Source organism: Mustela nigripes, chromosome 13 (genome assembly GCF_022355385.1).
Source record: "Mustela nigripes isolate SB6536 chromosome 13, MUSNIG.SB6536, whole genome shotgun sequence".
Taxonomy (NCBI): domain Eukaryota; kingdom Metazoa; phylum Chordata; class Mammalia; order Carnivora; family Mustelidae; genus Mustela; species Mustela nigripes.
Genome location: NC_081569.1, coordinates 83,456,990 through 83,480,328, shown reverse-complemented (window position 1 = coordinate 83,480,328; position 23,339 = coordinate 83,456,990). Strand labels below are relative to the sequence as shown.

Sequence of the window (23,339 nt, the reverse complement as noted above, 5' to 3'; positions counted from 1 at the left end):
GAGCCGAAGGCAGCGGCTTAACCCACTGAGCCACCCAGGCGCCCCCTGCATCTGATTTTTAAACATTAAACATAAACTATGTTTGTATTCAAAAGAACATCTATAATATTTGTAAGCTACAAAAACAATAAAAAATACACATGTACTCACTCCACCATTTAAGTAAAATAGAACATCTGAAAACCTTTAAAACCCATGTCCACCTTTTCCATATCTCATATCCAACTGCCCCTCAGAGCATACTAGAAGTATAAGGTATATTTCAAAAAAGAAAAGTGCTTGCTTTAGCTCTAAATAACTATTAACATTTAAATAATAAATTTAGGCATCTAAGCAACAGAAATAGGTTCTATCATCAACAGAATAATGGTAATCTTTTCCATATAATTACTACTAGTATTTTAATCCTTTCTGTGACATAGTGAGTTAATTCCCCCCAGTGTTTTTATAACTCTTAGAATATGAGATGTATTTCTTCTGGCTTTCACTGCATACAATCTCAGGAATGCAAGACTTTAGTCTAAGTTTCTATTATATCTGCATTCTCTCTACAACATCCCCCAATAAATGGTCATCTAGCCTCAGTCTTAATGTGCCCAGATAATCCACTATCTAGAATCTAAGATACAGTAATCTATGCCATTCTATCATACCTGTAATTATGGAAAATCTTTTCACATATTAAAATAAATTTGCCTGGCACCTCTTCCTATTTGCATACGTGTCTCCTTGCCAGGCACAAAGAATGAGGCTTTCAAATATTTGAGAGCTACCAAGTCTCTGGTGAATTCCTCTAGGTTACAAATTCCCAAATCTTTTGACTGTTTCTCTTATAACATGGTCTAGAACTCCATTTATTATTTTTTTAAAAAGATTTTATTTTTATTTGATGGAGAAAAAAAGAGGGAGAGAGAAAGAATGTGCAAGCAAGGGGGAGCAGCAGAGGGAGAGGGAGAAGCAGCCTCCCCACCGAGCAAGGAGTCCAACATAGGGCTCGATCCCAGCACCCTGGGATCATGACCTGAGCTGAAGGCAGATGCTTACCAACTAAGTCACCAAGGTGCCCCTAGAACTCCATTTATTATCCTGATTTCCTAATATTTTCTAATTTGTCTATGCCCTCTAAGCATATAGTCCAGAAGTGAACTGTAAATAAGGAGCCCATTATCTCATAATAAATTTACAGCCATTAAAACCTAAATCCCACTCCTCTGAAACAAGATGGAATTGGGAGGGAGACAAACCATAAGTGACTCTTAATCTCACAAAACAAACTGAGGGTTGCTGGGGGGAGGGAGGTTGGGAGAAGGGGGTGGGATTATGGACATTGGGGAGGGTATGTGCTTTGGTGAGTGCTGTGAAGTGTGTAAACATGGTGATTCACAGACCTGTACCCCTGGGGATAAAAATATATGTTTATAAAAAAGTAAAAATTAAAAAAAAAACCCTAAATCCATCTCATAAATACAGCTTTTAAGCCACACCTTCACTATAAAATATTATTCTATATTCTAAATTATGAATATTCTATTCTACATTATCTATAATATATATATCTACAATATCTATAATATTCTAAATTATAAATATTCTATTCTACATCATAAAATATGTATTCTAACAGCTAAAGTGGAGTGAAGGGAAAGAAGACAAGCTATGACAGCACATCATGGTAAGTCATTATGACAGAATTAAACAAAAGTCAGAAGGGGACATAATTTAAAGAAGAAAGGAAGTCAGGAAGGTTCCATGCTGATGGTTCTTCTTTAACTGAGTAGTTCTAAAGGACAAATAGGAGTTCAATAAGAAAAAGAAGCAAGGGACATTCTACGAAGCAGAACATGGGATTTCTAGAATAAAAATAGTTTTGAGTAGAAGAAATGAAGCTTGGATAAGAGCTGAGATTTTTAAAAGTTGCAAAAGTAGGTAAGGACAAGATTATAACAGCATCTGTATGCCAGGCTTAGGAGTTTGTTATTGTTATGACAACAATAAAAAGTCACTGAAAGAGTCTGACCCTAGAATTTTTCTTTAAAGATTTTATTTACTTATTTATTTATTTGAGAGAGACCAAGCAAGAGCATATGAGTTCTCTAGCAGCGGGAGGGGCAGAGGGAGAGAGGGAATCTTAAGCAGGCTCCACACCTAGCAAAGAGCCCAACATAGGGCTCAATCTCATGACCCCAAGATCATGACCTGAGCAGAAACCAAGTCAGATGCTCAACCAAATGAGCCACCCAAGAGCCCCAATCCCAGAATTTTTTGTTTAGAAAGGCCATTATTGTGGCAGTGAGGAAGACAAATTGGAAAGAGAAGTGATAAAATCGAAAGGTAAATGTTAGGAAGCTACTATATAACAATCTAGGTTGAGAAATGATGAGTGTATGAACCAACTTAGAAACAAAGGAAAGAGGGAAGATATGAGAACTATTTAGGAAATGGAACTCACTAAACCTAAGGTAATGTTAAGGTTTCTATATTCCACTAGAAGTGGTAAAATACTAATAGAAGTAATCTGTGATAAGTTAAATATATATGCATATTATAATACCAGGCAGTTCAATATGTATGCATATTGTAATACCTAAAGCAACCATTAAGAAAATTATTTTTAAAAATATATTCAGGGGGTGCCTGGGTGGCTCAGTGGGTTAAAGCCTCTACCTTCGGCTCTGGTCATGATCCCAGGGTCCTGAGATCAAGTCCCGAATCAGGCTCTCTGCTCAGCAGGGAGCCTGCTTCCCAGCAACCCCCAACCTGCCTCTCTGCCCACTTGTGATCTCTGTCTGTCAAATAAATAAATAAAATATTAAAAAATATATATATATTTTCAGAAAAACTATATGTATTAAATAACCTAAAAATAATAATTATTATTCTATAATATTTATAGAATACTAAATAACATTCAAGTAACTCACAGGAACATATAAAAGAAAAAACCAGAAGAACAAAACTTGCAAGGAAAACATAGGACAAAAATTCATTTGGCAGAACTAAATCCTAATATATCAATAATATATCAGTTAAAAGAGGGTGTATGAGAATATGTTAATAGAAAAAAATAATTACATGCTGTTGACTAAAACTCACTTTGAATGTAATGATACAGGCAGGTTAAAAGTAAAAAAGATAGAAAAAGATAAACAATCCAAACAACTGATTAAAAGAAAGCTCTATTAATATAAGACAAAACAGACGACGGACAAAGGAGGACATGACATACAAATGACAAAAAGGTCAATTTACCAAGAAGACAAAACAATCCTAAATGTGTACTGTACCCAACAAAAGAGCTTACCTGACAAAAAAATTATAGAACTAAGAGGAGAAAAGCTAGGCACTTCAATACCTTCATCTCCATAATCAATAGAACCACTAGACAGAAAATCAACAAGGATATAAATCTTGGTTGACCCCAGTTTCTAGGTTGGGTGACTGAGTAGACAGGTATCTATCAGATAGATGGAAGTGTACCCAAGGGAGAAAACTGAATTTTGGATCCATGCCTCAGAAAACTTTCAAACTTATAAATAGACATGTCTGTCCACCATTTAGTGAGCATCTAGAAAAGAGATGGTCCAGAGTGCAGACTCTTGAGCCAGAATGCCTGAGTTTGATGCCCAGTCTCTCCACTCTGTAGTTAGCACCCTTGAGCAAACAACTCAACTTTCCTGTATCTCAGTTTCCTAATCTGCAAAAGCTATATAATAATGGAATTTAACCCCAGAACTGTCTCTTGAGAGTTACTGTGATGATTAGATGGGTTAATGTATATAAAAAGCTCAGGAGAGAGTAAATACTCTAAATATGGTTGTTATTAATTCTACCTACAAAACTTTTTGTAGTGTTGAAGACACACAGATGAGAAAGACACAATCTTATTTGGGTGACTACGAAAGCCTAGAGCTCAGGAAAGAGGTAGAGACTACAAAAAAAATAATCAGTCAAGCAACAGAGAAAGTACAGATGTGGATGAATTATTCAAAGAAAATGAGCAGAATGAGAAGAAACATTGGCTGAGGACAGAACCTGTAGTATGCAGTCATTTTAGGGGCAGGCTGAAAAAGTAACTGGGTTAACAAGAAAGGTAAGGGTAAAATTAGTGAGATGGCATTAATAGAAGCCAAGAAAAAAAGGTGATTAACAACAGCCAATGTTTAAAGGTCAAGAAAAAGACTGAAAAAAATCCACTGGAGCAACTCAGCAGGTTACTGGAAATCTTTGTATGATCTGTTTCCATGTGGTGGTGGGGAAAGAAGTTAGATTTCAGTAGTTTGAGAAAAATACAAACTGTTCTTTTAAGAAGTTTGACTGAAAAGAGAAAAAAAAAAGAATAAAAAAGCATGAGGGAAGATAGCCCAGAAAACCTGAACTGAAGAATGTTTATATGCTGATATATAATGTAAGAAGAGACTGGAGATACAGGAAAGGATTTTATCAAGGGTATACTTTCCCTCTTCTGCTCACTCCTCCCCAACTTGTGCACGCACACACTCTCTCTCCCTCTAAAAAAAAAAAAAAAAAAAAAGACTGAAACCTTGAGAGCTTCAGTGCCAAGTAAGTTTGTAAACATTGCTTAAACTATCTCTCTTACAGATTCCCAATTCATGTAACCATATGACTGTTCTGAGGAGACTTATAATAAATAAACTTAGTAGTTTTTTAACCCAGAATCCCCTCATACTCATTTGACTACGGAACTCTCAAGTTATTTCTATCATCATCAAGAAGAACGAGTGTTCTCTGGAGAACACTTGGGAGAGTGTTTGGAAATGTACTAGACATTTCTATGAAGTCAATCCAATAGTCCTAACCCTTTGAATAAGAGCTTTCAAACAGCCATAAATCCATCTACCAATAATCTTCCAGTCTAAATTTTTCCCCATCTTGTCCACAAGAACACAGTGAAACTATCCACTTGCAAATATTCAGAACGTTGTCCTCTAAATCAAATAATCTGCCATCTTACCTTGATCATTCATACTATCCATTATCGTCATTAATTTCTTTAGCCTTGCCATTGACTCCTGTTCATTTCCTTTGCTCATAAAGTCTGTTCCAAAACCAGGGATCATCCCCTGAAATAAATATATTTAAACATAAAAATCAACAATAGCTTGAAATTAAATTGTTCAGAATGTTCACATTTAACTACTGGCTTTATTTTTGACACTAAGTTTTTAAAATTTTTTTACCCAAACAGCAAAAGTAATAAAAGCAAATGCATCTATTTTTAAAAATTTTAATGAAAAGCAGAAGAAAGAAAAAAAAAAACTTTTAGGATAACTAACCAAGATCTGACTGAAGGGGCCCATTTTCATGATATTTTGAAATTGTTCATACATGTCTCGCAACGTAAACTGACCTGAAATACAATATAAATGGTTCAGATATATTAGATAATGTACATTTCCATTCAATAAGATTAATCTTTTCCTTAGTCATGGGTTCATCCTGAAGCACACTTGTAAAACATCCAACTGATAAACATTCCTGAGCAGTCACTAGGGGCAAGATCATCGGGTGAATGCACTGTAGAATATAACACAGATTCTGTCCTAGAGAAACTCACATTCTATCAGAGAACAGGGACAAAAACAAATATGCAAAAACCTTGAAAATGAGGCAAACCAACTCTACCCACTAGGATGACTAAAAAGCTTGACAGCACCAAAAGTTAAAGAAGATGTGGAGCAAAAAGAACTCTCACATGTTGCTAATGAGAATGAAAAATGGCAAGACACTTTAGAAGATTATCTGCCTTTTCCTAAATAACTTGGCTGTCCACTGGACAGGAAAGTGATAGACTGTGGATGAAATACTACCCAGCAACAAAAGAACAAGCTATAGGTACATGCAACTAAATGGATGAATGTCAAAAATTTATGCTCAAAGAAACTAGGGGGGGGGAGGGGGAGAGAAAGGACATAACTCTAGGAGTCTTACAATATGATGTACTTACTGGGAAGGAGAATGAGCAAACTTTGTAGTTAATGGAAATGTTGTTTCCTGATGGATATGGGTTATTCTGCATTGTCAAAATTGATAGTATCACATCCTTAGGAACCAAGCATTTCACTATGTGTAAATGAACTTAAATTAACAACAACAACAACAATCCAGAGTATTTTCTGTTTATGTCCTAAAGATATAACTAGAAAAGGTATTTGGGTTTTGCCGTTCTGTTAAATTTAAGGGGCAGTACAATATTTTAAAGGAAATGTTAGAGCAGACAGCTAGAAATGCAAAAATAAACAACAGTAGAAAAAGTTAAGGCTGAAATACACATTTGGCCATTATATAGAAGGGACCATTGAAGCCATGACAGCAGATGAAATCCACTGTCATGGAACCCAAGTGAAGAATTTGAAAACAAAAGAAAGATAACACTTAAATATTGGGAACCAAGGTAAAAAAGAAAGATTACTACTTTTGCCCTTGGTGACCTCAGAAATAGTAGAATGCTAAGAGCAGAAGCAAAATGCAGATACAGGGAGAGACCTAAGAGTCAAAAAGTAGACTGACTAGGGATATAGTTTAGTGTGGTGGTGGAAGCACTGGTAGGGCTGTCCAGTAGAGAGGAAGGTGGGGAAAAGAACCTGGCAATGAGGGATAGAAATATTTGTACAACAAATATTTATTAAAGATCTACAAAGTGCCAGAAATAGGTACTATAAACTTGAAAGGTGAGGAATACAGCTATGAAACTGACCTATATCTTCAAGCAGGGAAGTCAGATATCTAGTAATTGTGATGAACAATACAAAAATTATAGGGTGCAATGGAAACATAAAGCAGAGAGTTGTAACTCAGTCCAGGGATCAGGTAAAAGTATCCCTAAAGAAGGAGAGACTGAAGTATGAGTAGGAGTTACCTAGAATAGCTGGGGAGAGGAGGGTGGAAGTAGGAAGATGAGAGGACACCTGTCTAACAGGCAAAGGCACAGAGGTGACAGATAGCAGTGTACATTTGAGAAGCTGAGTGAAATTCAGCCTGCCGGCACATGAAATGTTAAGAACAGCATCAAAAATGATATGGAAGGGAGTGCATGGGTGGCGTGAGTTAAGCGGCTGCCTTCAGCTCAGGTCATAATCCCAGGATCCTGGAATCGAACCCCACATTGGGCTCCCTGCTTAGCGGAGAGCCTGCTTCTCCCTCTCCCTCTGCCTGCCGCTCTGCCTACTTCTGCTCTCTCACTTTCTGTCAAATAATGAAATCTTCAAAAAAAAAAAAAGTTACAGAAGATGTGACCAGATGGTAGAGTCTTTTCTTTTTTTTTTTAAGACTTTAATCTCTACACCCAACATAGGGCTCAAATTCACAACTCTTAGATCAAGAGTGCATGCTCCTCCAACTGAGCCAGCTAGGCACCCCAATGGTAGTGTCATTTAAAAAACATCCTAAAGGCAATGGGAAGCCACCGAAAGATTTTTAAGAAAGGCAGTAATGGGATCAGACTTGCATTTTTTCAAAGATCATTTAGCTACAGTATTAAAAAAAATAGATACAAGGGGAAGAATCCAAGAAACAGGAAGATTGTTAGAATAAACAATCTAGGCAAGAGATAAACTTGCATAATTGAAGGAGCCCTAGGGAACGGAATGGAACGAAGATATTTTGGAGATGGACTTACTAGGCCAGTTGACTGATGGGAAAGGAAACGGCAGAGTGAAGAAGAAATAAGAAGGAGTTCACAACAACACCCGTTTCTGCCTCTGGCAACAAGACATTAGCATTCATTTAAGATAACAATCCAGTAAGACAGTAGGATGGGTAGATACAGATATGCTGAATTTGAAGTATAGATGGAACATCCAAGGATGGTCTAGTAAACATACAGATAACGGTCTGAAGCTCCAGAGAAAAGAAGATGGCCTAGCATTGATCCCTGAAGAACACCAACATTTAAGAGAGAGATAAAGGCATTGGTAACTGACAAGGTGAGAAAAAGCAGAGAGGCAAGATAGTATGTGATAGAAATGGTCCATAATAATATATGTTGAAAGCTCCTGATTTTATATGTATCAACTGATTTAATCATCACAACTCTATGAAGAGACTTAGTATTACCTACTTTTTACAGATAAAGAAATAAAGGTTAAGTAGTTTGAAAAAGTTATATAGCTAAAAATAGATCAGATATAAATTCAGGTATGATAGATTTAAGACCTTGAGCTCTTAATCACAACATATATTTCTACAGAAGTGGTCTTTAATGTGGTGTGAAAAAATGTGTGTGCTTTATTTCATTCTTTCAAATTTCTTTACATTTTATTATATATTATATATATACATATATATGCACACATAATTTATAAGTAAACAAAATTTTTTTTTAAATTTATAAGTAAACAGATTAGAAAAAGTGTTCCAACTTACACTTAACCTGTTCTACTTCAAGAAACACAACGAAAAACTTAATTTTAACCTTAAGGCAATTTGATTACAAGGAAGAAAACAAAAACACTCAATTCTACAATTGTCCACATATCTGAGATTTTAAATGATTTGCATATAATAAACATTTGATGAATCGAACTGTAATAATAGATTTATCATTTCAAACAAATTAACAGTAGCTTTATCGAAAAGAAATCATGGAAAGACATCTGAGAGCAAATGCTTTTGCTTCTCATATACCATGTTTCAACTTCTCTATAAGTGCTTCATTGTCATCCAACTTCAACTCATTGACTTTATCTATCAGTCCTTCAATGTCGCCCATACCTATAAGACCCAAAAAAAAAAAAAATTAACAACAGTATATGCTTTACATTATAAAAAAAATACATGCCCACAGATAATACTCCTGTGAGATAGCAGGGCAGATGTTTCTACTATACTTTACAGGCGAGAAAACTGAACCTTCAGAGGTTAAATGACAAAGCAGGGACTCTAGCCCAAGGTTTTATTCCAATTCCATGATCTCTATTACCTGGTACAAAAAGTTTTACTACCATTCCCCCTGCTAATTACCAAAACTAAATATTTTTGTATTGTGCTCTAAAACTTTTCCAAACAACTTTCCATCTAATAGCTCATTCTACCACTCTCACCACAAGAAGCAGAAAACCATCATCCTTACTTTTTACAGGTAAGGAAAATAAATTGTAGAAGGTGATGATTTTCCTAAACTAGTCAATGAAAGGGTGGGATTAAAATCCTAATCTGTCCTAAAGATCCATGCTATTTCTTGGAGACTTCTCTATATCCCCACCACTGTATATACCAAGAAGCTTGCTGATGAAAGGCTGTGTTTTGAAAGGTTCAAAGTCATCTATGTGTTCCCCTGTACCGATGAAAATAATTGGACTTTTTGTGGCAGCAACACTGCAAAGAAAAAGAAAACAAAAGATAATCTCAAAAAGGCAAACAAATTTCTAGCAGATATCAAAGTAATTAGACAAAAGTACACAGTTCCAAGTTTCTTTTCACTTGTTAAAACAGAACAGTATCAGAAAGACTCCAAAATTCTGTTTCTATTTAAACTTCTTTTACAGACCATATTTTGGTCCACTACTGGAATATATCCTATTTTTAAAAAATTTTTTAAGTTGGAGTACATATTGAAATATATTTTAAATGATCAATAAGAAAGCCATAAATACACACACACACACACACCCCATATAAGCCCAAGACACAGGACAATAGCATTAATGACACTTACGCACTAAGTGCACCACCTCCTTTTGCATGGCCATCAAGTTTTGTCACTATGACTGAGGCTACATCTACTTTATCTTTAAAAGCCTTTGCCTGGGCTTCACAAGCCTGCCCAATGGAGGCATCCATCACATAAACAATGTTATCAGGTTGCTAGAAAATTTAAAGAAAGATACATATTTTTACTGCCTTAAGTAAATGTCATCATTAGAAGCTACACAAAAACACTTCTTATAAATAATTATTCATTAAATTAACAAATATTAATTGAAGGAATACTGTACTATGTATTAGGCACCATTTAGGTCCTGAGACTAAGAGATAAACAAGAAAAATCCTTGTCCTTGTGAGACTTATATTCTAGTCAGAAGAGACAGATAAGAAATGGGCAAGTCAACATTTCCGATGTTCAACAATTAAAATGGGATAGAGAGTATCAGTTTTGAGGTGTGGGAGACTTCTTTAGGTAGGGCAGCCAGCAGGGATCTCTCCGGAGATAACATTTGAGATGCGGCCAGAATAAAGAGGGAAAAAGTTATGCAAAGATCTGGAGGAATCACATTCTAGGCAAAGGGAATACTAAAAGTAAGAGGAAAAAAAGTAGAGAAGTATGCACTAAAACCAAAATGAATGAAACACGTGAGGTTATTTCCCTTAGTTCGGCTCAACTAGGTTAAAATAATGGCACGGTTAAAAAGAAACCTGTTGGCATTAACCATTAGCCAAAGAATTACTGCCAACTTCTCAACAGCAAAACATGGGTTCATGGGCAAAATACATTCTACAGATGTATTTTGTACTCCTAAGTTATTTCCACCACAGTTTTAAAGAGACTAAACAATCATTAACATTTTTAAATGCTTCATTTTGAAAATCTTTCAAAATTCATCTGAAGTAAATGTCCCAATTTAATTTAAATAATTTACAGTAAGAAAAGTCAATAAAGGGGTGCCTGGGTGGCTCAGTCAGTTAAGCGTCTGCCTTCAGCTCAGGTCGTGGTCCCAGGGTCCTGGGATAGGTCCTTGCGTTGGGCTCCCTGCTCAGCGGGAGTCTGTTTCTCCCTCTCCTTCGGCCTCTGCCCCCGATTATGCTGTCCCTCTCTCTTACTCTCTCTCTCAAATAAATAAATAAAATCCAGGGCGTCTGGGTGGCTCAGTGGGTTAGAGCCTCTGCCTTTGACTCAGGTCATGATCCCAGGGTCCTGGAATTGAGCCCCACATCAGGCTCTCTGCTAGACAGGGAGCCTGCTTCCCTTCCTCTCTCTCTGCCTGCCTCTCTGCCTATTTGTGTCAGATAAAGAAATAAAATCTTTTTAAATAAATAAATGAATAAATTTTTAAAAATTAAAAAAAAAATCAGTAGATGGGGTGCCTGGGTGGCTTAGTACCTTCAGCTCAGGTCATGATCCTGGAGTCCTGGGATTGAACCCCATGTCAGGCTCCCTTAGACAGGAGTCTGCTTCTCCCTTTTCTTCTACCTCTCCCCCTGCTCCTTCTCTCTCTCTCTCTTCCTCTCTCTCTCAAATAAATAAAATTTTAAAAAAACAAAAAAACAGAGAGAGAGAGAGACTGTCTAGTAACAGAGGCGATAAAGCTGAATAAAGCATTCTTTAAAAAAAATTTCAACAAATATTAAAGGTAATTCTCAATTTTTATTTCTTGTTTTTCTTATATATACAATAAGATGATTGACAAAGGACAATTTTTTTGATACATACTCAGGAAAATTTCTATCTAGTGTAGAGAAGATTAAGTCCTTACCATACAGATACACATACCAAACATAGAAATAAATTACTTGGAATCTACCATACAGACAAAAAATAATTTATATGGATCTTAAACTCAATCAGGGGTTATAATTAAATTAACCAAATCCTTACAATGTTGTTAAATTCAAAGTTACGGGCACCTGGGTGGCTCAGTGGGTTAAATTCAAAGTTACTTACTATAGCATTAGCAACTTGAAGCATTTCTTCAAACAAAGAGTCTTCCTGTTTATGGCGGCCACTTGTATCAACAATAATAATTTCAAAATTTTCATTTTTGAATTTCTCCACTCCTTCAGAGGCAATGATAACAGGATCCATTTCTGTATAGCTATTTAACAAGGAAAAGTGATTTAATGACAACTGCAGAACAAAACTTTCAAATATTAATAATTTGGCAATTGCTGGTATATATACCTTTATTCAGAAAAAGTCATAATGATCACAATTTCAATTTAGAAGTATAAAATCTAATAAATATTAAAAACAGCAAACAAAACAATAATAAATAAAAATAAAGATAGCAAACCATTCCTAGAGGAGCATAGAGCAGTATCGTTTTCCAATTACAAAATTCTATGTGATTCTGCTGCATGTCTTTTCTTGAATGAATCGTGCTTCCCTCTAATACCTTTTATATTTCCTTTAATAAGTGATTACTTTACATATGCTTTCCCATTTAACACCCTTTTGTAAGCATTTTATAAAACCATTAAATATTCTGGAGTGCCTGGGTGGTTCAGTCATTAAGCGTCTGCCTTCGGCTCAGGTCATGATCCCAGGGACCTGGGATGGAGCCCCACATTGGGCTCCCTGCTTGGAAGGTAACCTGCTTCTCCCTCTCCCACTTCCCCTACTTGTGTTACCTTTCTTGCAGTCTCTCTCTCTCTCTGTCAAATAAATAAATAAATAAATACTTTAAAAAAACCCAAAACCTTAAATATTCTTATAAAACATGACTTTTAGGCTGTATAACATTCTATCATATGGTTATACTATCATTTATTAAATAAATGCCCTACTGTTGGTCATTTGAAATGTTTCCAATTTCTTAGTATTAAAAATATAGCCAATATATAAAGAGATCATAATGCTGTTTCTTTGAAATTGTTATGACATACTCTTACACCTTGAATTTGAATCAAATGATCTGATAATTGAGGCATTTGACTTCTTTTTTGTTAAATTTGATGGGAGTTCTGTGGGCTTCCAGGATTTGGATGTCTGTTTCCTTCCGCAGGTTAGGAAAGTTTTTAGCTATTATTTCCTACAACCAATAATCTGCCCCCGTTTCTCTCTCTTCTTCTGGGACTCCTACAATATGAATGTTATTACATTTAATGGGTAAGCTTTTGGTTTCTAAAAGGAAAGTATTTTCCATAAAAGTTTAATTTCATTCCTAATATAACCACAATCGTGATATAACCACATTTTCACAATCCTCAAATATCTTTTCTACTTGAAAATCAAGAAACGAGATCCCATTTTAATCTGTACCATTTTCAGAAGGAGCAACTTTTTACACAGATCAATACTGTCAAATGAAAAGACATATGTTAAAAAAAAGTTTTCCCCCCTACATTAACAATAAAAAATCACATAGGAAGACATTTAATAAGAAAATACGTGAGTTTTAAATGAAGAAAATTACTATATTTAAGGACATAAATTTTTAAAGCAAGAATGACATAGAAAATTCTCAAACTCAACAAAACAAATATAGTAAATGTGTCAGTTCTCCACTAAGTTAATTGGTTTCAATGTAGTTCCCATCAAACTTTAGGGAGATTTTTGAACTTAATGAGGAATTTTAAAATTTAATCTAGGAAAATAAACAGGTGAGAATGGGCAAGAGAATGTTGAAAAAAAAAAGATTACAATTACCAGCTATTTTTAAATGTTAAAAACAATTAAAATTTATAAATGTACAAAGAAACATATCATATAAAAGTATACAATGGAACTGCAATGATGTCATAAAAAAATTACCTTACACAGTATATGGTCTATTCCAGAATTATTAAGATCCCATTTTTTTAAATAAATGAGCTAACGAAGTATAATACATTTAAATGGAAAAGTTGCACAAACTGTAAACTCAGTGAATTTTCACAAAGCAAACACACCCAGATCAAGAAACAACAGAACCAGCACCACACTCCCTCCCAAGAGTAATCACAATCTTGTCAATAAGATCCCATTTGTAATCAACTCTATAGTAGTCTACTGATACACAGTAAGACACACCATTTTAAGTGTTCATTTTGATGAATTTTGACATATTTACATATAACCATTATCAAAACAAAGTACAAAAGCAGTATAGATGCCATTTCAATTTAAAATTATCTAACTATATCTGTGTATTCATTTGCACTAACACTGAAAAACAGCACAAGGGGGCACCTGGGTGGCTCAGTGAGTTAAAGTCTCTGCCTTCAGCCCAGGTCATGCTCCTAGGGTCCTGGGATCAAGACCCGCATCAGGCTCTCAGCTCAGCAGGGAGCCTGTTTCCTCCCCTCTCTCTGCCTGCCTCTCTGCCTACTTGTGATCTCTGTCAAATAAATAAATAAAATCTTGAAAGAAAGAAAGAAAGACAGCACAAGTGGACGTGCTAAAAACTGGGAAGTGAAACTGTTAGTGCTTTCACTTCTTCAAAAATTTTAAGCAATATATTTTTAAAGATACAGAACAAATGATAATATAACAAACAGTTCTGCATATATCCCCCCAAAATAGATGTTTAATATGTAAACTGAACAGCAGAGATGCAGTTCAAATTCTTCCTCAGTCCCACGCCCTTCAGTCCTCCCAAAGGAAACAACAATCACTAATACTTTACTCCATACGTGTATTATGTTTCTTTAATTTACATGAGTAAAGGAGAAATTATTTAATTAATGGTATGGAGAATACTGTTTAAAAAATGCTCTGGCTTTGGCCAATAGTTAATTATCAGCTAAATTATTTACAAATTTTGAACCCTAAGGATATAACTGTATTATCCCTTGATACTTTCTTATCGCTTGATTTTTAAATCTATTATTAGAAATAGTTTTTATCCTAAAAATAAAATTCCTAACATTATTCTCTAATCTACCTATTAGAAATCATAAAAAAAAAACCTGAGGAAAAAAAAGAATTTAAATAAAGAATATAGAATAAGCCAAAGTTCATTAGCATTTCTGGCTAGCCAAAAAGGAGAGGGCAATGACTAACAAAATATCATTCATTAAATTACCTCCAATTTTAGCTTGTTTTAACTTTCTAAGAAACCAATTATATGAATAATGTTAAGAAAAATGCTACCCCCTGCAAAAGTCCTAAATTCAATCTAGACTTAATTCTTTTCTTTAATCATTCTAACATGATAAACTCGTAACTGAACTACTCTGTCAAATGAAAGACTGCAATGATGAGACTCTCTCTCTGAGATAATTATAAATTCTAAGCTATTTTAGGATGATCAAACACAAGCTTTTTAAAATTATGTACTAAAGAAAAGACAGAATTCCCCAGTGTGTTTAATCCAGGAATGCTTCAGATAGGTCTCAAAAGAAACAGCAGGAATAGGGAAGCAGGTGAGAAAGCATACAAGGCAGGATGGTAAGTATAGGCAGACTGTAAACTAAACAATGTCCACTTTGATCTATCAGGCTGGATCAGAACAGTCATGTTATAATAAAAGATATCAATTTATTTATTTATTTTATTTTTTATTTTTTTAAAGATTTTATTTATTTATTTGACAGAGAGAAATCACAAGTAGTCAGAGAGGCAGGCAGAGAGAGAAAGAGAGAGAGGAGGAAGCAGGCTCCCTGCTGAGCAGAGAGCCCCATGCGGGACTCGATCCCAGGACCCTGAGATCATGACCTGAGCCGAAGGCAGCGGCTTAACCCACTGAGCCACCCAGGCGCCCCCAAAAGATAACAATTTATTAATTATATCCCCACTTTGTTCTAAGAAGATCAAAACTTTTTTTTTTAAGATTTTTATTTGACAGAGAGATCACAAGTAGGCAGAGAGGCAGACAGAGAGAGAGAGAGTGGGAAGCGGGCTCCCCACTGAGCAGAGAGCCCAATGCGGGGATTGATCCCAGGACCCTGAGACCATGACCTGAGCTGAAGACAGAAGCTTAACCCACTGAGCCACCCACGTGCCCCGAAGATTCAAACTTCTAAGTAAATATGAAAATGTGACCAGGTAGCATAAAATAAAAGCTCAGACAAGATGAAACACATGAGGGAGTACCAAAATAAAAACCAGAACCCACCTTCCGTAGAATGGAATTCTTGCTTTGGTAGCATTCTGTTTTAGTTGGTCAAAAGCACCTATAAGATAAAAGAGGTAATGAGTCCTAAAACTTGAAAATAAAAATTTCAGAGAACAGTTTTCAAATTTCAACACATTACCTGCTCTGAATGTGTCTGCACATATCAAACACGTCTTCCAACCTTTCCTCTGGTAATAATATGCTAACTGGGAAAAGAACATTTAAAAAATAGAGTATCAATAACAACTAATTACTATACACACAATTCTTTCTGTTTACCCTTGTTATTTAAAGATTAAAGTAAAACTCCTCATATTCTCCTGAAAGTAATATTATTACATTAAGTTTTTGTTTGAAATTCCAGTCATTTAACATACAGTGTAATACTGGTTTCAGGGGTACAAAATAGTGATTCCACATGTCCATACAGCACCTGGTGCTCATCACAGCAAGTGTACTCCTTAACCCCCATCACCTGTCCCCCATCCCCCACCCACCTCCCCTCTGGTAACCAGCAGTTTGCTCTCAATAATTAAGGGTCTGTTTCTTGGTTTGTGTCTCTCTCTTTTCTACTCCCTTTGTTTCGTTTTTTAAATTCCACATATAAAAAACGCCTCGGTGGCTCTGTCATTTAAGCATCTGCCTTCAGCTCAGGTCAGGATTCCAGGGTCCTGGGATCTAGCCCCATATTGCTCCCTGCTTGGTGGGAAGTCTGCTTCTCCCTCTCCCATGCCCCCTGCTTGTGTTCCTTCTCTCACTGTGTCTCCCTGTCAAAAAAAAAAAATCCTTTAAAAAAAATAATAAATTCTACATATGAGTGAAATCATATGGTATTTGTCTTTCTCTGACTTATTTCACTTAGCATAATATTCCATCCATGTCATAGCAAAGGGCAAGATTTCATTCTTTTTATGGCTGAATAATATTCCTTTGTGTGTCTGTGTGTGTCACACACAGGCAGAACCTGACACGAGGCTCAATCTCATGACCCTGAGATCATGACCTGAGCAGAAATCCAGAGTTGGACACTCAACCAACTGAGCCACCCAGGCGCCCCTATTATTACATTATTGAATACAGCAAATTTGCTAACAAGTTTAAATTCTAACTGCCATCCAGTAACATTCAAAGGATATAAAATGATCAAGCAATACACGACCATAGTGAAAAATGTTACTATTCATGTTACTATTAATGTTAATTAATAGTATTAACAGTTAATTAATAGTATTAATAGTTACTATTAATGTTAATTAATAAAAACAATAACATAACCCTCTAAGAAATAATCCCTTTCTCTTTTTTCTAGACTATAACATAACTGAGGCTTGTGAAACAAAATCTGGTAACAAACCTGAGGCACCCAATTCTGGAGAAAGAGGTGGTATAATGAATTAAAAATTAGTAGAAGGATATGTAAAATGAAGATCTAGATTATGCTGGGTGGGACACTGTAGAAAGGGAGCATTGAACCATGGGAAATAGGGCAAACTCTCCAAAAATTATATCCTCACTTCCTTAAAGGGTAGGCCAGTCTCTTTGGTAAAAGAAACAGCATAGTTATAAAAAAGTCTTCCATTCTTAAAAAAACAACCACAAGCAAGATTCTGGGATTCCTTCTTATTGTAAAAAAAGCTGTTACAAAAATGTAATAATATACTGAGTAACAGAAAATTGTAAAGAAACAATATTAGCCTGGTTTTAACATAAAACTTGATTTATACAAACATCTCTTCTCCATGACTCTTTTTTAAGACTAAGTATAATTTACCTTTGAACACGTTGTTGTTTTACCACTCCCTTGCAATCCAACAAACATGATCACATTCTGTTTTCCTTTAGTGGGTGTCCATGCTTTAACTCCAGGGTCTACAAGCTAGGTATCAAAAATAAAATAAAAATAAAATCAGGTTAACATATGCTTATGTTCAAAACCCCTCTCTCCACAAATTCTAAATTGTAAAAATAATTTAAAGACATTTTAGTATAAGAGGCAACAATAATCCTACCATTCTAATACAAACTTACTATTTCCCTTTGTACACGCATAGTGAAATTTAAGAATATAAAATAATTCACTGCAAAGTCATAAGCAAACCTATACTCCCAAACCAATTCAGAGAAAGGATCTCAAGACAAGACTTTTTTTTTTTAGAATAAGCTAGAATGTGAACAGTGAGACCAAGTTTGAGCCAAAGGAGCAATCTGCATCAGCAGTACAGAAATATAAAAATATATGTGCAGGCTGCATATGAACTTTTAAATTGCTAGTAATGACATTAAAGAAAATGAAAATAAGTGATAATAACTTTAATACTTTATTTAATCCAATATAATAAAATGCTATCATTTCAACACATAATCTACATTTAAAAATTAATGAGATATATTATATATTCCTTTTCCCCATACGATGTCTTCAAATTTGACATCTTTTTCATACTTATAGCACATCTCAATGTGGACTAACTACATTACAAGTGCTCAGTAACTACACGGGGCTAGTAGCTGCCATAGTGGGACACCTATCCTCATGTTCAGTTTAATAAATGTTTATGTATGAGCAAAATTACATGTGAAAATTTCATGTGAAAGATTTTCCAGGTCAGTCAGATGTCAAATTTTCCAATGCCGAAGACCTACTGTTCTATGAAGTTGTTATATTTAGAGAGCCAGTAAAAAATAATCACCAATTTCATGAGTCAGTGGGAAATTAAGGTTCATATATGGACAGTCCCCAAATGATACACATGAGTTCATTTAAAAAAACAGTTCCTTTGCAAGTCAGTTGTTGAGAGCTGGAAGCATGTATCTCCACATGATAATAAAGCCATAATTGCAGTTAATGCCCTAGATCAGAGACTGGCAAACAATGTATGAGTAAAGTTTTTATGGAACATCGCCAGGCCCATTCATTTACTGCTTTTGTGCTACAGCAGCAGAGTGGGATAGCTGCAACAGAAATCATATGGCCCACAAAGCCTAAACCATCTAGTCCTTAAGAAAAAGTTTGCAAGACCCATGTGAGACGATACCATAAGGTCACACGGTCTGTATTATACCTGAATTTCAAGGAAAGCCATGTGGTAGCAAAGGCAGGAAAAGAGAACACATTTTGTTATCTCTTTCCCAGGCACAGGCCTAGCTTTAAGTAAACTTCTGAAATAGGCACAATCGATCTTAAACATAAATTCACTCTCCTTCCCTCTAGATCCTTTCAGATACTCACACTACCCTACATTCACCTCCGGTCTCCATATCGCACAGCAGAAGCACTCAGCTCTCTATGAATCTATATTTGGAACTTATGTGTTTTAGTGACTAATTATTTTATAAATCTAACTTCTATTCCTCCTGCACCCTAAAACAGCAGTACTTTTCAGTCTCAGGATTCCTTTATAATTAGAGTAGTTTTTTAAAGTTAGTTGCAATGTAGAATCTGAAACCATATAAACTCCACACTCCATTCCATTAAAATCTGTTATTCTATCTTGCACTTTGAATGCAACTTATGCTGGTGCATGATTTTATAACATCATATATTAGTCACTGACAAATTTCATTACACAACAAGAAAATTTTTATTATATCATTTCTGATCGCATCAGAAATGTACTGGGGTCCTGTCAAACTCATGGTGGAGATACAAGTTTCTAGTTTTCTTTTTTCTTTTTTTAAGATTTTATTTATTTATTTGACCGAGAGAGATCACAAGTAGGCAGAGAGGCAGGTGGTGGTGGGGAGGGGAGGCAGGCTCCTTGCTGAGCAGAGAGCCTGATGCAGGGCTCGATCCCAGGACCCTGAGATCATGACCTGAGCCAAAGGCAGAGGCTTAACCCACTGAGCCACTCAGGCGCCCCAAGTTTCTAGTTTTCACTGGAAAACTCAAATTTTTTCCCTGGCCACAATATAGCTATTTATTTGCCTGAAAGTGACAGGCTCACTTTACTTGAAAATCCTATTCAAGTCTGAATTACCACAGATTATCTGTCTGTTCTTTGTTCACATAAAAACGGTTTTTTATGAAAGCAGCAGCTAGCTCAGCTTGCACTCAAATAATCACACATGTCTCTTAAAACAACCATCAAATTTCAGTATGCAGCAAAAAAGCTTTCTAAGTACTTCCCATTTCATGCCACAAAATCGTACAAAGGTGTATATACTCAGAGGTTAAGATTTAATACAACTAATAACTTCTACTGCTCCATCAAGGGCATTCTTTTTTTTAGGGTACAGGTCTGTGATATCAAAAGCATTCTTAAGTAAAACAGCTTCACACCCCTCCCACAACAAGTGTGTAGTAGTAAAAAGTATAATGACTACTAGTATAGTTTGGTACTCCGACCTTGATTCATGCTAGGGAATTTTATCCACCATTGATTTTGAACTACTGGCACAAATATCAAACAATACAAAAGGCAAATAATGTCTTAGTATTATTATGAAAAGTTTTGATCTTGTTTTGCACATCACTGCTCTAGACCATATGCTTCTGAGTATAAGGACCAGTCTAATTTATCTCTATCAGCAACATCTGACATATTGCCAAGAATAAAGAAGGTACTCAAAAAATGCTTAACAAAGCAGTTAATGCACCAGAATTGCCTACAGATGCCAAACCCTAAAAATAGAAATTTTCACTAACCCCGCACTGACCTCAAGGCTAGATGAAAAGCAAACTGGAAATAAAATAAGGAGTCCTACAAGGAGTTTGGCGATCAGACCTGTGTCGGCCACTTACTAAGTGTCTCATTTTTCTCAACTGCAAACTGATAAGTATGACTGGATAAAGTCTCTGACCTCTTTAAGTTCTGATTTTCTTTTTTTCTTTAAATAGTCTATAAGACTACATGAAATGATACAACCATCTGAGATACTAGACTTTTTCTGAGTATCAATCAATCAGCTCTGCTGAAACCAAAGGAGTAAATGAAACTATTGGAAAATGAAAAAATAAATGGAAAAATACTGGAAGACCACTAGCAGACATCTGTTCCTCTAAAAAAATTTTTTTTCAGTTCCTTCCTTTTTTTCCCCCTACCACTGAACCCATACATATTTTTTTAATGCTCTAAGATTTTCACCATAATTTTCATGACCACAGCAGCAATATCAGTTCTAAGGTGATACCAGGCCAGAGGCTATATTTACTACTTGCAAAATAAAATTTCCCTAATTGCGCATAATGTACACAAGAGTTGGGATATCTGATCTTTTCAAAGGGAATTCTGGACACAATAAACTGTTCAGAAAAGAACACTTGTCAAGAGTGACTTTCTGTACAAAAGCAGGATCTTCAATAGGCAGAATCTGATATTAAAAAGGATATAAACTCAGGAGAGGCCCTTCCATCAATTTATCTGTAGTGAAGTTCTACCTTTCGTAACCCAGCTTTGGGAATTTTTACAGGAACAGTGCTGGCCTTTCATATCTATACTCAGAACTTTGTATTCAGAAAACTCTATAATAAAAATAGGCCCCTTTAGAAAAGTTAATAATCCTTCAATTAATATTTTTAATAGAGGAATATTCTATAAAAACATTTAAAAATATTCTGAAACAGTATTCCTATTGGCGGTGCTAATGTATTTTTACCCACTACAGTCCATGGAGAATCATATAGCACAATCCTGATACTTTTACCTTCACAAGTTCTTTAAATACAGCATGCTGAATCATTTTTCTTTTGTTAAGACCAGATGCCATCTCTTCAAGATCAATAGCAGACCTTCATGATGATAGTTTTTGTGGGGAGGAGAGAGAAAAGCCAGTTAAGACACTCCGAAAAAAGTTTCTGCTCCAAAAAAAATATAAAAGTATTCAGTCATTCACATTAATAGTCTTCTGATTAACATGTATAAAATTACTACAGATTCATAAGTCTATGGAAGAATTTACCATGAAATATTAGACATAAGACCATGGTTAGTTTTTCAAGGCTTTCTTTTGAAAGTCAAAATATCAATTTGTCCTCATATCACTGCAAAGTAATTTTATTTTTACAGCATATATATTTTATACATCTTCACACACAGCAGAGAATGGGATTTTTTTCTCTAGTTCTAAATACTTAAATGCCAGTCGTTCTACATTTATTACCCAGTCTAACAATACGAAAAGGAGAAATGGCCTGAACATGACAAGGGCTAGGAGTCCAACAGTTAATTGAGATGCCTGTATTATTCTATATGGCCTGCCCCAGTCAGTGCCTCTCCCAAAGAACACAGTAACCGAGACGACACACATTACTCCTTCGCTCAAATACAGGCAGGAAAACCAAGAGAACAAGAATGAATACAATTCTCCAACAATGAAGGAGGCTGATTAATGTCATCTTAAGCCTGAAGAGGATAAAATGGCACCACTTTTCTATGAAGAACTGTTAAAAAGCTTTTATATTAAAATACTATATTGTGTAAGATTGAATCCATCCAAATAAAGGAGTAGTAAAACGGAAAGAAATCCATAATTAAATTAAAGCCACATGTAGTTTATTCTTTGAAACATCATCATGGAAACACACTATCAAAGCAGTCTTGCAACATATGAGTTCTGTTCTTTTCAAATGCCATCCGGCAGAAATGTTTCATGATATAGCAGACTTTTCTAGTTAGCTCTTCATCCCAGTAAACTAAATTTAGTTTGCCTGGCTTTTACCTGATTAATTTAACTTACTTTACATTTTCTCTTAGTTGCTTCACTAGTTTAATATTAACATCGGCTTCCAATAATGCTGTACATACTTCTTTTAGCATAGCATTTAATACCTGCAAATATATAAATACATAAAAATTTAGCACTCCTAGTATGTCATTTCAAGCACATAAAAACAACGACTGAGTGGTCATCATATACTACCATAGCTTAATAAAAACAATACTACACTGTTAGAGAAAAAAATGTTCTCAATTAGCCTCAGAGAGGTAATCTTAGCAAATGTCTAATCATTTTGCCAAAATAAGATATTCCATTTAATTGAAATCTTGCCATTTGCAATGATGTGGATGGAACTAGAGGGTATTACGCTAAGTGAAATAAGTTAATCAGAGAAAGACAATTATCACATGATCTCACTGATAACACGCAATTTAAGAGACAAGGCAGAGGATCCTGGGGAAGAAAGAAAAATGAAACAAGATGAAACCAGAGAGGGAGACAAACCATAAGACACTCTTAATGATAGGAAACAAAACTGAGGGTTGCCAGGTGGGAAGGGATGGGAAGACTGGGTGATGGACATTGGGGAGGGTATGCATTGTGGTTGAGCTCTGGGTGTTGTGTAAGACTGATGAATCACATAATGTATGAAACACATAATGTATTATATGTTAATTTTTTTAAAAAGATATTCCATTTAGCTTTATTCAACCAAGTATTGTTAAAATTTTATTCCTATATTAAAGTAACAATAGTAAAGACAATATGCAAGCCTAAGAAAGTTATTATGCAATCCATGTTGCCATTGAATGCCTTCTGCTGCTGATACACAGCACTTTATATTCACAATATCTGCTTAATTGGACTAGTAGGAGGAAAATGCAACAGAAGAAACTGACCCAGTCTGACCTAGCAGTCTTACTATGTCCACTCACAGCAGAGGAACAAAGTTGAAAAGGAAACTATCCTCCA

At 35.3% G+C, this 23,339-nt stretch overlaps 1 protein-coding gene across 2 annotated transcripts in view; it reads right to left on the bottom strand.

Moving 5' to 3' along the window:
- The window catches only part of LOC131999884 (signal recognition particle subunit SRP54), a 69,682-nt gene that overhangs the window by 33,401 nt on the left and 12,942 nt on the right, over nt 1-23,339 (bottom strand). For both annotated transcript variants that reach the window (XM_059373078.1, XM_059373075.1), the window contains exons 3-13: nt 22,386-22,477; nt 21,354-21,438; nt 17,482-17,586; nt 15,850-15,916; nt 15,711-15,768; nt 11,618-11,768; nt 9,674-9,822; nt 9,233-9,333; nt 8,644-8,730; nt 5,295-5,368; nt 4,973-5,081 (exon numbers count right to left, since the gene is read on the bottom strand). In XM_059373078.1, coding sequence (XP_059229061.1) covers nt 4,973-5,081; nt 5,295-5,368; nt 8,644-8,730; nt 9,233-9,333; nt 9,674-9,822; nt 11,618-11,768; nt 15,711-15,768; nt 15,850-15,916; nt 17,482-17,586; nt 21,354-21,438; nt 22,386-22,477 — 1,078 coding nt within the window. The remainder of the gene's footprint in view (nt 1-4,972; nt 5,082-5,294; nt 5,369-8,643; nt 8,731-9,232; nt 9,334-9,673; nt 9,823-11,617; nt 11,769-15,710; nt 15,769-15,849; nt 15,917-17,481; nt 17,587-21,353; nt 21,439-22,385; nt 22,478-23,339) is intronic.